Source organism: Ranitomeya variabilis, chromosome 1 (assembly GCF_051348905.1).
Source record: "Ranitomeya variabilis isolate aRanVar5 chromosome 1, aRanVar5.hap1, whole genome shotgun sequence".
Taxonomy (NCBI): Eukaryota; Metazoa; Chordata; class Amphibia; order Anura; family Dendrobatidae; genus Ranitomeya; species Ranitomeya variabilis.
In genome coordinates, this window is record NC_135232.1 from 96,677,609 (window position 1) to 96,692,697 (window position 15,089).

Below are 15,089 nucleotides of genomic sequence, written 5' to 3' on the forward strand. Positions count from 1 at the left end.
GGATTTCTTCTCCCTTACCACTGGCCTTCTCCCCTCAACTTGGCAGTGCCAATTTCTCTCTTTACCTACTCTCCTTCCTGACGTGTGGCACTGCCCAGTGCTGTCATCTCATCTTTACCCAACACTCTATTCCATTATCGACCCAGCTCAGTGCTCCAAATGTGGGGTAGAGACTGGCTCTCTCCTCCCTTATCTGCCCAGCTCTGTGCCCTTCACCTGTAGCAGTGCTGTCCCCCTGCCTGACTCTCTGCCCCTGCAGCAGTGCCATCTAATTGCCCTGCTCTGTGCTCCTCACCTGTAGTAGTGCCATCCTCCTGCCCAGCTCTCCCTCACCTGTAGCAGTGCCATCCCCCTGCCTGGCTCTCCTTTCCTCACCTGTAGCAGTGCCACCTCCCTGCCCGGCTCTCCCTCCCTCACCTGTAGCAGTGCCACCTCCCTGCCCGGCTCTCCCTTCCTCACCTGTAGCAGTGCCACCTCCCTGCCCGGCTCTCCCTCCCTCACCTGTAGCAGTGCCATCCCCCTGCCCGGCTCTCCCTCCCTCACCTGTAGCAGTGCCACCTCCCTGCCCGGCTCTCCCTCCCTCACCTGCAGCAGTGCCACCTCCCTGCCCGGCTCTCCCTCCCTCACCTGTAGCAGTGCCACCTCCCTGCCCGGCTCTCCCTCCCTCACCTGTAGCAGTGCCACCTCCCTGCCCGGCTCTCCTTCCCTCACCTGTAGCAGTGCCACCTCCCTGCCCGGCTCTCCCTCCCTCACCTGTAGCAGTGCCACCTCCCTGCCCGGCTCTCCCTCCCTCACCTGTAGCAGTGCCACCTCCCTGCCCGGCTCTCCCTTCCTCACCTGTAGCCTCCCTGCCCGGCTCTCCCTTCCTCACCTGTAGCAGTGCCACCTCCCTGCCCGGCTCTCCCTCCCTCACCTGTAGCAGTGCCACCTCCCTGCCCGGCTCTCCCTCCCTCACCTGCAGCAGTGCAACCTCCCTGCCCGGCTCTCCCTCCCTCACCTGTAGCAGTGCCACCTCCCTGCCCGGCTCTCCCTTCCTCACCTGCCGCTCAGGTGCTGCTCCGCTTCCCTCTGAGACTAGTTGCTCGCACCGCCCCCAGGTGCCGTGCTCATTGGCTGCAGGAGCCGCGGGTTGGAGCGGGTTGCCCGCACGCCTGGGAGAGGTGGAGCGGTGGCGTCCAGTTGTGGCTTTGCAGAGACAGAAAGGTGGGAGCCGCTGTACGCATCTCCCGGGCATGGAGCTGGGGGACAGGGGCGCCGGCACTCAGCCCTCATACAGAACCTATGCCGGCACCTGCTGACGCCTCAGCCCAGGAAGCGCACACTGCGGGGAGATGGACGGCAAAGTTTCCGAGGGAGCGGACACCTCCTCCTCTTCATCACTTTCCTCCTCCGGATCGCAGACCCTGTCAGAGGGAGAGATGAAGGCGTCTAGTGGGGGGAGCAGCACCGACTGCGACTCTGAGGGTCCACACCTCACACTGGAGGAGGAGGAGGCGGCAGCGGCAGAGAGGAGACGTGGAGGGGAGACAGGACGGCAGTGCGCCGGGGAGCAGGACGAGGCGGACGAGGAGGTGAGCGCTGCCCCGTGGGCTGTCTGTATGGACTGTATGTATGTGTGTGTATGTACTGTGTGTGTATGGACTGTGTGTGTGTGTACTATGTGTGTGTATGGACTATGTGTGTGTATGGACTATGTGTGTGTATGGACTATGTGTGTGTATGGACTATGTGTGTGTATGGACTATGTGTGTGTATGGACTGTGTGTGTATGTACGTACTATGTGTGTGTGTGTACTGTGTGTATGTATGTATGTATGTAGTTAGTGTGTATGTACTGTGTGTGTATGTAATATGTATGTACTGTGTGTATGTACTGTGTGTGTGTGTGTGTGTGTATGTATGTAGTTAGTGTGTATGTACTGTGTGTGTGTGTATGTATGTAGTTAGTGTGTATGTACTGTGTGTGTATGTAATATGTATGTACTGTGTGTATGTACTGTGTGTGTGTGTGTGTATGTATGTAGTTAGTGTGTATGTACTGTGTGTGTGTGTATGTATGTAGTTAGTGTGTATGTACTGTGTGTGTATGTAATATGTATGTAGTTAGTGTGTATGTACTGTGTGTATGTACTATGTGTGTGTATGTACTGTGTGTATGTATGTAGTTAGTGTGTATGTACTGTGTGTATGTACTATGTGTGTGTATGTACTGTGTGTATGTATGTAGTTAGTGTGTATGTACTGTGTGTGTATGTAATATGTATGTAGTTAGTGTGTATGTACTATTTTTGTATTGTGCATCTATGTGTACAGTGTAGTGTTAATGTACCTACTGTGTGTGCTATGTATACTTATATGTGTATGTTCTTATTGTACGTGTGTGTATCTATACAGTATCTAGAGACTAGTGTACACAGTATGTGTGTATCTATCACATAAGTATGGGCACCTGTATAAATGTGTAATGTATTTCCATGGCACCTCCACAGTGCACTGTTATGTCGATGTTTGTCCCCTACAGAGCTTGCAATCTAATTTCCAAATCTTAATGTATGCACCATATGTATATGATCATGTTTGCATGTGAGGTGCCCAGATATGTCTAAGGTCCTATATGTGTATATGTATCTCCAACATATTCGGCAGCGCTGTACACACTGCAGTCGGTCACCAGTCTCTTTCCCTTACAGACCTGTGTAATGTGATCCTCGCACGCCTCGGGTTCTGTACATATATACCCACACGTGGAGGCCCCGTAATACCGGCAGTGATCAGCCGGACGTGAGTGTTGTCTGGCCGGTGTTTGTGCCAAGGTAAACCTCTGCATGGCAGCTCGTGTGCGTGGCATTGCGCTGTGCTCGTGCCATGTACACCATGATCTGGACCTGGGAGCTCCACATGTTCTCACTGATTTTCCACCTTTGTGTGACCGTGGCTCCTGTGGTCCCCAGGTGATATTATGTCACTGTGCGTCGTACACCCTGACCGTGGAGTGTTGACGGTGGCCGCTGCTTGCCATGTTGTCCGGCCGTACACCTGGTGGAGCGTGACGCTGTCCTCCATTCCAGTCCATGTTGATTAGGGCTGCAGATTGGGATAACCCCACCTCGGTGTGACAGCGAGGAGGCGACGCCGGGTATACGGAGCAATGTGGCGCTGCCAGACGCACATTAGATTAGTGCAGTAATGGGTCCTGAGTGACGAGGCCGCAGATCCGGCTTCTGTGTTGTGATTTGTGATGTGTAAGTTATTCCGTCCCTGTCTCACCGCGCTGTAAAACCTGAAATAGAATTTCAGCCGATGTGACCCCAGGTGAGAAAGCGTTGTGTTCCATGACTTTGATAAATGCCTTTGTCAGGGTGCGTAAATGTTCTCCGTGATGGCGGACGGGATTCGCATCCATCTGCTCAGTCTCCAGTGCAAAAAAAAGTGACCTTTCCGAGCAGCCGGGATGAAGAAAAATGGAAACTTATAAAATATTAATTCATTACTTTCAAAATATTGGAAGAAAGTTTTTCTTTTCTATAAATGTTGATAGATCTTAAGATTTACTGGACAAGAGAACGATTATTTATCACCTTCCATGTTGTGGACTGGTATAAAATGGGAGTAATAGGCAGAACTGAGAGTCTGTAGACAGCTGCACCCTGCGGACCCCCTGCAGTCAGGCTGGACCATACTTGGATTACCGTAGGTTACTCCGCTAATATGAATACATAGAAATCGGGAGATCAGATGATGCCGCAGAAATACATTTTTGTACAGATTTAGGCCTCGACTACACTGCAACTTTTTATAGCGCTGCTGATTGATGTTTAAAGGGAACATGTCCCCCCCCCCAGTCGTTTCAAACTAAAAGAGCCACCTTGTGCAGCAGTAATGCTGCATTCTGACAAGGTGGGTCTTTTAGTTCTGGGTGCTGTAACTAGAGAAATAATCAGTTTTATAATTTGTCTGAAATACCTGGTCTTCAATCAAGTAGGCCGGCGTTTCCCCCCTGCTTCAGACAGCACACAGCCGTCACTCACATCTTCTTGGCGCCGGGCGCCGCCTCCTCCTCGCCGCTGTTTTCAAAATAGCCGGCGCCTGAGCTCTTTTCCCCTGCCTGGTGCAGGCGCAGTGAGTGCTGGCCGTCTTTCCTCATATGCAGCCCAGCTGACTGCGCCAGTGCGGCCGCACTGCTTGTGAATCCCAGCCCCGCAGTGACTTATGATTTATTCACATTGCGAGGCTGGGATTCACAGGCAGGGCGGGCCAGTGGCACAATGCTGAGGGGCTGGCTTCTGTAACTCGGTGTTCCACCTCCTATAGCACCATAGACTGGATCACTAGAGATGAGAGCCAGCGGCACGATGCTGAGGGGCTGGCTTCTGTAACTCGGTGTCACACCTCCTATAGCACCATAGACTGGATCACTAGAGATGAGAGCCAGTGGCACGATGCTGAGGGGCTGGCTTCTGTAACTCGGTGTCACACCTCATATCACCATAGACTGGATCACTAGAGATAAGAGCCAGCGGCACGATGCTGAGGGGCTGGCTTCTGTAACTCGGTGTCACACCTCCTATATCAGCATAGACTGGATCACTAGAGATGAGAGCCAGTGGCACGATGCTGAGGGGCTGGCTTCTGTAACTCGGTGTCACACCTCATATCACCATAGACTGGATCACTAGAGATAAGAGCCAGCGGCACGATGCTGAGGGGCTGGCTTCTGTAACTCGGTGTCACACCTCCTGTATCACCATGGACTGGATCACTAGAGATGAGAGCCAGCGGCACGATGCTGAGGGGCTGGCTTCTGTAACTCGGTGTCACACCTCCTATATCAGCATAGACTGGATCACTAGAGATGAGAGCCAGTGGCACGATGCTGAGGGGCTGGCTTCTGTAACTCGGTGTCACACCTCCTATAGCACCATAGACTGGATCACTAGAGATGAGAGCCAGTGGCACGATGCTGAGGGGCTGGCTTCTGTAACTCGGTGTCACACCTCCTATAGCACCATAGACTGGATCACTAGAGATGAGAGCCAGTGGCACGATGCTGAGGGGCTGGCTTCTGTAACTCGGTGTCACACCTCCTATATCACCATAGACTGGATCAGTAGAGATGAGGGCCAGTGGCACGATGCTGAGGGGCTGGCTTCTGTAACTCGGTGTCACACCTCCTATATCAGCATAGACTGGATCACTAGAGATGAGAGCCAGTGGCACGATGCTGAGGGGCTGGCTTCTGTAACTCGGTGTTCCACCTCCTATAGCACCATAGACTGGATCACTAGAGATGAGAGCCAGCGGCACGATGCTGAGGGGCTGGCTTCTGTAACTCGGTGTCACACCTCATATCACCATAGACTGGATCACTAGAGATAAGAGCCAGCGGCACGATGCTGAGGGGCTGGCTTCTGTAACTCGGTGTCACACCTCCTATATCAGCATAGACTGGATCACTAGAGATGAGAGCCAGTGGCACGATGCTGAGGGGCTGGCTTCTGTAACTCGGTGTTCCACCTCCTATAGCACCATAGACTGGATCACTAGAGATGAGAGCCAGTGGCACGATGCTGAGGGGCTGGCTTCTGTAACTCGGTGTCACACCTCCTATGTCACCATTGACTGGATCACTAGAGATGAGAGCCAGTGGCACGATGCTGAGGGGCTGGCTTCTGTAACTCGGTGTCACACCTCCTATATCACCATAGACTGGATCACTAGAGATGAGAGCCAGCGGCACGATGCTGAGGGGCTGGCTTCTGTAACTCGGTGTCACACCTCCTATAGCACCATTGACTGGATCACTAGAGATAAGAGCCAGCGGCACGATGCTGAGGGGCTGGCTTCTGTAACTCGGTGTCACACCTCCTATGTCACCATTGACTGGATCACTAGAGATGAGAGCCAGCGGCATGATGCTGAGGGGCTGGCTTCTGTAACTCGGTGTCACACCTCCTATATCAGCATAGACTGGATCACTAGAGATGAGAGCCAGCGGCACGATGCTGAGGGGCTGGCTTCTGTAACTCGGTGTCACACCTCCTGTATCACCATGGACTGGATCACTAGAGATGAGAGCCAGCGGCACGATGCTGAGGGGCTGGCTTCTGTAACTCGGTGTTCCACCTCCTATAGCACCATAGACTGGATCACTAGAGATGAGAGCCAGTGGCACGATGCTGAGGGGCTGGCTTCTGTAACTCGGTGTTCCACCTCCTATAGCACCATAGACTGGATCACTAGAGATGAGAGCCAGCGGCACGATGCTGAGGGGCTGGCTTCTGTAACTCGGTGTCACACCTCATATCACCATAGACTGGATCACTAGAGATAAGAGCCAGCGGCACGATGCTGAGGGGCTGGCTTCTGTAACTCGGTGTCACACCTCCTATAGCACCATAGACTGGATCACTAGAGATAAGAGCCAGCGGCACGATGCTGAGGGGCTGGCTTCTGTAACTCGGTGTCACACCTCCTATATCAGCATAGACTGGATCACTAGAGATGAGAGCCAGCGGCACGATGCTGAGGGGCTGGCTTCTGTAACTCAGTGTCACACCTCATATCACCATAGACTGGATAACTAAAGATAAGAGCCAGCGGCACGATGCTGAGGGGCTGGCTTCTGTAACTCCGTGTCACACCTCATATCACCATAGACTGGATCACTAGAGATGAGAGCCAGCGGCACGATGCTGAGGGGCTGGCTTCTGTAACTCCGTGTCACACCTCATATCACCATAGACTGGATCACTAGAGATGAGGGCCAGCGGCACGATGCTGAGGGGCTGGCTTCTGTAACTCGGTGTCACACCTCCTATATCAGCATAGACTGGATCACTAGAGATGAGGGCCAGCGGCACGATGCTGAGGGGCTGGCTTCTGTAACTCCGTGTCACACCTCATATCACCATAGACTGGATCACTAGAGATGAGAGCCAGCGGCACGATGCTGAGGGGCTGGCTTCTGTAACTCCGTGTCACACCTCATATCACCATAGACTGGATCACTAGAGATGAGGGCCAGCGGCACGATGCTGAGGGGCTGGCTTCTGTAACTCGGTGTCACACCTCCTATATCAGCATAGACTGGATCACTAGAGATGAGGGCCAGCGGCACGATGCTGAGGGGCTGGCTTCTGTAACTCCGTGTCACACCTCATATCACCATAGACTGGATCACTAGAGATGAGAGCCAGCGGCACGATGCTGAGGGGCTGGCTTCTGTAACTCGGTGTCACACCTCATATCACCATAGACTGGATCACTAGAGATGAGGGCCAGCGGCACGATGCTGAGGGGCTGGCTTCTGTAACTCGGTGTCACACCTCATATCACCATAGACTGGATCACTAGAGATGAGGGCCAGCGGCACGATGCTGAGGGGCTGGCTTCTGTAACTCGGTGTCACACCTCCTATGTCACCATTGACTGGATCACTAGAGATGAGAGCCAGCGGCATGATGCTGAGGGGCTGGCTTCTGTAACTCGGTGTCACACCTCCTATATCAGCATAGACTGGATCACTAGAGATGAGAGCCAGCGGCACGATGCTGAGGGGCTGGCTTCTGTAACTCGGTGTCACACCTCCTGTATCACCATGGACTGGATCACTAGAGATGAGAGCCAGCGGCACGATGCTGAGGGGCTGGCTTCTGTAACTCGGTGTTCCACCTCCTATAGCACCATAGACTGGATCACTAGAGATGAGAGCCAGTGGCACGATGCTGAGGGGCTGGCTTCTGTAACTCGGTGTTCCACCTCCTATAGCACCATAGACTGGATCACTAGAGATGAGAGCCAGCGGCACGATGCTGAGGGGCTGGCTTCTGTAACTCGGTGTCACACCTCATATCACCATAGACTGGATCACTAGAGATAAGAGCCAGCGGCACGATGCTGAGGGGCTGGCTTCTGTAACTCGGTGTCACACCTCCTATAGCACCATAGACTGGATCACTAGAGATAAGAGCCAGCGGCACGATGCTGAGGGGCTGGCTTCTGTAACTCGGTGTCACACCTCCTATATCAGCATAGACTGGATCACTAGAGATGAGAGCCAGCGGCACGATGCTGAGGGGCTGGCTTCTGTAACTCAGTGTCACACCTCATATCACCATAGACTGGATAACTAAAGATAAGAGCCAGCGGCACGATGCTGAGGGGCTGGCTTCTGTAACTCCGTGTCACACCTCATATCACCATAGACTGGATCACTAGAGATGAGAGCCAGCGGCACGATGCTGAGGGGCTGGCTTCTGTAACTCCGTGTCACACCTCATATCACCATAGACTGGATCACTAGAGATGAGGGCCAGCGGCACAATGCTGAGGGGCTGGCTTCTGTAACTCGGTGTCACACCTCCTATATCAGCATAGACTGGATCACTAGAGATGAGGGCCAGCGGCACGATGCTGAGGGGCTGGCTTCTGTAACTCCGTGTCACACCTCATATCACCATAGACTGGATCACTAGAGATGAGAGCCAGCGGCACGATGCTGAGGGGCTGGCTTCTGTAACTCCGTGTCACACCTCATATCACCATAGACTGGATCACTAGAGATGAGGGCCAGCGGCACGATGCTGAGGGGCTGGCTTCTGTAACTCGGTGTCACACCTCCTATATCAGCATAGACTGGATCACTAGAGATGAGGGCCAGCGGCACGATGCTGAGGGGCTGGCTTCTGTAACTCCGTGTCACACCTCATATCACCATAGACTGGATCACTAGAGATGAGAGCCAGCGGCACGATGCTGAGGGGCTGGCTTCTGTAACTCGGTGTCACACCTCATATCACCATAGACTGGATCACTAGAGATGAGGGCCAGCGGCACGATGCTGAGGGGCTGGCTTCTGTAACTCAGTGTCACACCTCCGAATACATCGTTCTATGGCCTGGGTTTGGTTCCCTAGATAGACTGAAGCTTGAGAGAGATGGAGGAGGATACCTGTCCATTTGGCCTAATATTATGGTACAGTACAGTTTTGGGGCCCGAATCCTCTCCAAAATCCTCCTCAAAAACACCTGGAGAACTTACTGATTTCTATGGGAATTCCACTATCCTGTTTATAAGCACCCCGGCCCTGACTGACACTTGCTCTGCATTGGGGCTGGCTGTCAGTCACGGCCGGGGGTTGTGTAACTGAAGCAGACACTGCCGGGGAGAATAAAGTTCATTTTCTAAGTGCAGGTGTCGGACAGGTTAGAAATTCTATTAGTCTGAAGATTAACCCCGTATCTGCAGGTTAATAGTGTTTTTTCTGTTGACAGGTTCCCTTTAAAGTGGATCCTGTAAAAAACCTAGCCAAAGTCGGTCCTGTCCAATCAATAGGTTGCAGAAAATGCTCTTCCATAAACTCCCCAAAGTAGGAGTGTTTCCTGAACTGGTTTCCACTTGGAAAATGTAAATGCTTCCAAAAGCTCATTGTGACTGCAGCAAGTTGCACATTTTTGATCCATAGTATCTCTAATGTTGCACGAGTGCCATTGATTTATCTTTCTTCATTCTTAAGGGGTGAAATCTGCATCAAAATCCAGAAATGGCAAATTTTCAGTAGACGAATTTTGCCCTAAAGAGGTTAACAGGTAAAATGGAAGTACCCCTTTATCACAGTGCAACAAGGAACTGTGCAAAAACTCTGTGTGTAATATCCACACCGTCCTCCATCTCTGTTTGCTCTCTGGGTAGACAGTGTCAGCTAACCAGCCTGCGCTCTTCACTGATACATGATATACTGTGAGCAAGAATATTTCCATTGGCAGAAAAGAAATCTTAAAAGTGGTGATGACTTGAAGCAGTATGGGGGAAACTTACTGCGACGAGCATTTCATAAGGTGGTCTTATTCCCAAGTACCGTATATTGGAGTAAAATGTGTTATGAGGTGTATGCCACTAAACCTCTTCTGGATGAAGACCATTTTCATTTTTGTGTTTTTAATTTTTTCATACCAGTCTTCCAAGAACTTATTACTATTGTTATTATTATTTTATTATTCTGGCAGCAGGTGTTTCTATATGATCTGAGAGCATCATGATGTACGGACAGAGAGCCTGATTCCAGGGATGTACCACTTACTGGGCTGCTTGGTGCAGTTTCAATCGAATCCCTGTTATTTTTGGTGTATATGTAGCAGTGGTCACAATTCTGGGCTGTGTAACCCCGCCCACACACCACTGATTGGCACCTTCCTGTGTACACTGTCAGCAGCTGCCAATCAGTGGTGGGGGGGGTTAAACAGATTAGCTGGACTGCCTGGCATGAGACATCTAGTTCTGCAGTGATCATCTCCTGCTGATAAAACACTTATAGTGAAAATAAAGTAAGCTGCGAAGCAAGTGACAAATCGCTGGAGTCTGGGTCTCTGCTCCTATATCATGCTGCTCTCAGACTAAGGTCTCACTCGCACTGTCATATATTCTCTCATGCGACTGATTATGCCTTCTGTCAGAGTTTCATCTGAGTGTGATCCAAGTTTCTCGCATGAGAAAATCGCAACATGGATGTGGAGAAGATGGAGAACTTAATAACTCCATCTTTTCCATTGTCTTTGTGGGTGAAAATGGCGTGAGAACGCCAAGTCACGTAATATTAGTAATGCCTTCACTTGCACCAAAATGATGTGACTTTTCAAAGCTTTTTGTACCAGAATAATGGTGTAAAAGCTTTCAATTGAAGGCTGCATATTTTATTTTTTTTGGTCTCCTTAGGAGGCTTGAACCTGCGACAGTGTGATTGTTCTATGTACCACAGTGCTGCACTGAATACTGAAGCCAAACCTTGCGCTGGGTTTCACAGGAGTACCAAAATGGTAGTAATGGGAGTTTTTTGCAAGCCCATCAGCACCCTGCAATCACATCGTAGGGGTTATGGATGACTTGGTGGGATCTCCCCACCAAAATACCGCTGTCAGAAGTTGACCGCTGCGTTTCGGTGATTAAGCAGCTATAGAGGTCCCAGATCATGGACACCACTTTGTAATTTTTTGATAGAGCATGTCCGTATAGAGATGATTGCCAGGTCCTTCACCCATTGGTGAGATACCAGGACCACTGTTCAAACAAACCCATGATAATATAGACAAATGTGTCTGCCTGAGGAACAGAACTGATTAGTCATGATGGAGAGAGATCATCCATGATATTCTCCATTTTATTAATGCAAATATTACCAAGCGTCTTCCATAAATGAACTTGTGTCTTTTGATTAGTGACCCATCCATCAGCAGGACACCGAGTGAACACCGGGCTGGATTCAGTTTACTTTGGCTTTATTTCTTCATGTTCTGGTGTCTGTCTTCATTTCTGTAAAGTGAAATATCCTCATATCGCCAATGATAATTTCACGCCTCATGATTGCCTCACCTCCGAAATCCGCGCTCTCCAAGCTCTGTAAATGAAGCCTCTAATTTGTAAGAACATCCAGAATATAAGTAGATCTGACTTCTTCAGCTCAAACCGAACTGAAAATTGGGTCTCCCTACTTGAATCTGCTTATATTAAATTTATCTCCATGGGTCCTTCACCCCCCCCCCCCCTTTTTCTGATTCCGAAATTTAGGAATCTATTTGTGGGACTAACTTGTAACCTTGGCAAATGTTACTTTCAGGTTAAGAAAACTTCCCACATAAGTTGGTAATAGAATTCAGAATACACTATTCTTCACAGCTTTGACTGTCTCCTTCACACACAAATAACCCCAACACATCAGCCACTATTTTTTTTCTTTTTTTTTTTTAAAGTTAAAACCAGCTCTGCTCTTGTCTTTTCACACCCGCAATATTTACTATCCATCGTGTGCTATTGACTTGATTTCAAGCTTGCATATAATCCAAGGGGAAAAAACATTTTCCGGCACCTCAGTTAACATATATTTTTTTTCTTTATTGACTTATTTTAAAACATGAAATAATCAAAAGAATTAAAAAAAGAAATGAATACAAAAAAAAACAAAAAAAAACATGAAATATCGTACAATGCTAGCCCAGGCCATGTACATAGATTAACAGAGACCTTTTAAATATGATTATGGCAAAGGTTTTTATAAAGTAGTTTTGTTTTTTTTTGTTTTTTTTCTTTTTGGAGTTCTAGCAAAGATTCCATGCAGTGCACAAATGATGGCTTGTCAGAGAACACTGGGGCAAGTCCCAGGGGACATCCGGACAGGATCTTGTAATTTGGAACATGTAAGCCCTCATTAAGATATCTGATTTTCAGAGAGAGCACGTGTAACTACTATAGTCAATGAGGGCTTTTTAGTTACATGTCCCTCCACAGATTTCACAGATGAAAAATACAAGTCTGAGTTTGTGAAAATCGGTGACGGACGTCCATGATTAACATTGCAAAGGATGTTTATCCATACATAAAAAACACTGATGGTAAAAAGTGACCAAACACAGATAAAACTGAGATCCAAAACATTAATGAGACTTGTACCATTCAAGTACGTGAAAAAAAACACTGCCGTCTGAATGAGGTCTAAGCAATGCTTTAAAGGGAAAGTAGGTATGATACCGATCTTCATAGTGGTTGTACATTACTCAGACCACCCTTTCTGAGTCCCCTACATTTCCCCCCTGTTAAATAATAAAAGTTATATTCATCTTCGGTGCTGGCGCTCTTCTATTGGTGTCGGCACTGGCTCTCCGAAGGATCCCTGTGGCCAATCAGTGCTTTTTTGAGTATTGGGCAGCCCCTTTAATTCTTAAGTTGCAAAATGTGATGGGGATAACTTCCTGATCAATGAAGGTCTCTCTGCTGAGCCACATAAACTTTCTGGGAATGTGACCCTAAACGGCCCCACTTGAATGGAGCTGAGGTTGTGTACAAGCAACTGCCCTCATTCTATATTAGCTGGAGCTAGCCGAGTACTAGAGATGACTTCCATTCTTGGGACGAGCCTTTTTTGAGCTTTATACAGTTCTCACACACATCAGTTAGTTTTGCTTGGATTGTAAGGTCTCTGATACCTGCTGATCTCAGGTTGGGGACATTCCCGAAGGAAAGTCGGCAAAGTTTAAGGCGTGGAAAACGCATATAATATTGTATGTGAGGAATATTTAATCTTAATGATGGCTATTTTCTATTATTTGTGTTTGTAAATTGTTAGACTTATACTAGTGTAAATCCACAAAATGGTACCAGTGGCGTGTTGTCCACCTAACACGACGACACAATGCAGGTGAACAAATCTGTTATCGTTGTGTTTTCAGTATTTAAGACAATGAGGCTTTATTACAGATCAGTATCAGCCTTCATTGTCTCATACCAGGAAATTTCTAGCTGCGTAATAGGAAATTTTTCCTTTGGCAATATTGAATAGTGCTCGAAAGTTATACAACAGGACATCATTTATTTATTTAGGTGATCCCACAAGGATTTTGGTGGGGCGTCTTGTCATAACCACACTTCATGACACCGGTTAGTGAAGCTTTAGCTGTCACAGGAGGACGCCACAAATGTTTGACCATAGAGCTCGTTTAATACTTTTGTCATCTTGGGTATTAAGTTTATTTCTTCTATGGATGGCTGAGCCTGGATATAAGGAGTCGGAGTTTTAACACCTTCTGTTCTTTAATAGAATTCAATTTCTTGAACGTGTTTTCTTACTCGGGCTCTTTCCTGTACGCTCCTTCTGATTAGTCACATAAGCAATCACCAGTAACGTGTTCACATTGTATAGTCTGCTAATCACCAGCCTTCCACATCACACGCCGAGCGTTTCATGCATTGGGAAAGCTGCATTGTTAAAACCTGAGTGGCATTGTAAGTGTAATAAATAAAATGAGACAGGTCCATTATCTTGGTAATCTCTGTATGCTAATAACGGTCGCGTAGATGATATTGTGCTGGAGTTCTTACCTGTGATGAGCATTGGTCTATATGACAAGCCAAAAGCCTGCTCAATCACCGATGCCACAAGGGGGGAGAGCGGCTATATGAAGACTTGATCGGTAAGGAAGGACCACTGTAGACTAATCTCCTGATCATGTAAATCTAGTCTTTTTAGCCAAGGGGCTTGGTATAACGCTTCATCATTCACTTCTTGAGGACCACGCCCAGTTGGCTAAAATGATAAATTTATGCACATGGGAGAGGGAGACATTTCCCAAGAACTGAGAGAAACAAAATTATAAGCAATTACAGGAAGATATTATTCTTTATACCAGGTAAAGTTCTGTATTTATGGCAAGTGATACGATCTCTATAAAGGGCTTTTCACCCCGTTCTTTTATTTTAGGTTTAATGAGTGCTATGAAAATAATAAACAGCAGAGAGTCACCTGTCGATCCTCCGCTACGTCTCCATCCCACTGGTGGATTCCAGGACGTCTCCTCTCCTCCTTCTCCTCCACCATTATCAGGGAGTGACTGCTGTAACCTCGTAGCACCTAAAATAAAAGAAAGGGGTGAAATTACATGGAAACATGAGAAGCAATGGAATAAATTTGAAAGACAGAAGATACATAGATATTAGAAAAAACTTTTTGACAGTTGGGGTGATCAATGAGTGGGACGTGCTGACATGAGAGGTGGTGAGTTCTCCTTCAATGGAAGTCTTCAGACAGAGGCTGGACAGACATTTGCCTGAGAAGGTTTAGTGACTCCTGCATTGAGCGGGGGGTTGGACACAATGACTCTTGAGGTCCCTTCCAACTCTAACATTCTATGAAAAACCTCTTAAGGCTTTGAAAATCATGTTAAAGCACCCGCTGAGTTTTCCCAGGCAAAGACTCTTCGGGAAAGCACAGTTACAACATTTATGTGCAACGTTGTTTGTTTTATGGGTGGATGGGCATTTTTTTTCTGGCGGGTTTGGCGGTCCAGTGAAACTACACAGCGCTGTACACTGTGTAATGGCCATTCTCAAATTGAAGTCCCCCCCCCCCTTTAAAACAACTGATTGGTGGTTTGCCAGTTGTCGGACCCCCCACTGATCCTGATATTGATGTCTTATCCTGGAAAAACCATGAATATCAAATTCCTAGACAACCCGTTTAATACTAGTCTGAATGCGGATGCGCATGTTTATTAATCTATAACTACATGTTCCTTGAATTTTGATGTTGAAAACTACGTTTTGATCCC

At 48.3% G+C, this 15,089-nt stretch overlaps 1 protein-coding gene and 1 long non-coding RNA gene across 3 annotated transcripts in view; one reads left to right on the forward strand and one right to left on the reverse strand.

The window, feature by feature from the left end:
• Nucleotides 1-1,103: 1,103 nt before the first annotated feature.
• The window catches only part of MAST4 (microtubule associated serine/threonine kinase family member 4), a 611,899-nt gene continuing 597,913 nt past the window's right edge, over nucleotides 1,104-15,089 (forward strand). For both annotated transcript variants that reach the window (XM_077286460.1, XM_077286468.1), the window contains exon 1: nucleotides 1,104-1,571. In XM_077286460.1, the coding sequence (XP_077142575.1) occupies nucleotides 1,332-1,571 (240 nt within the window). In that variant the 5' untranslated portion in view covers nucleotides 1,104-1,331. The remainder of the gene's footprint in view (nucleotides 1,572-15,089) is intronic.
• Nucleotides 13,139-14,492, reverse strand: LOC143793740 (uncharacterized). Its single transcript, XR_013220232.1, has 3 exons — nucleotides 14,285-14,492; nucleotides 13,864-14,068; nucleotides 13,139-13,755 (listed from the first exon to the last, which is right to left on the reverse strand). It is a non-coding gene; the product is annotated as an uncharacterized LOC143793740 (long non-coding RNA).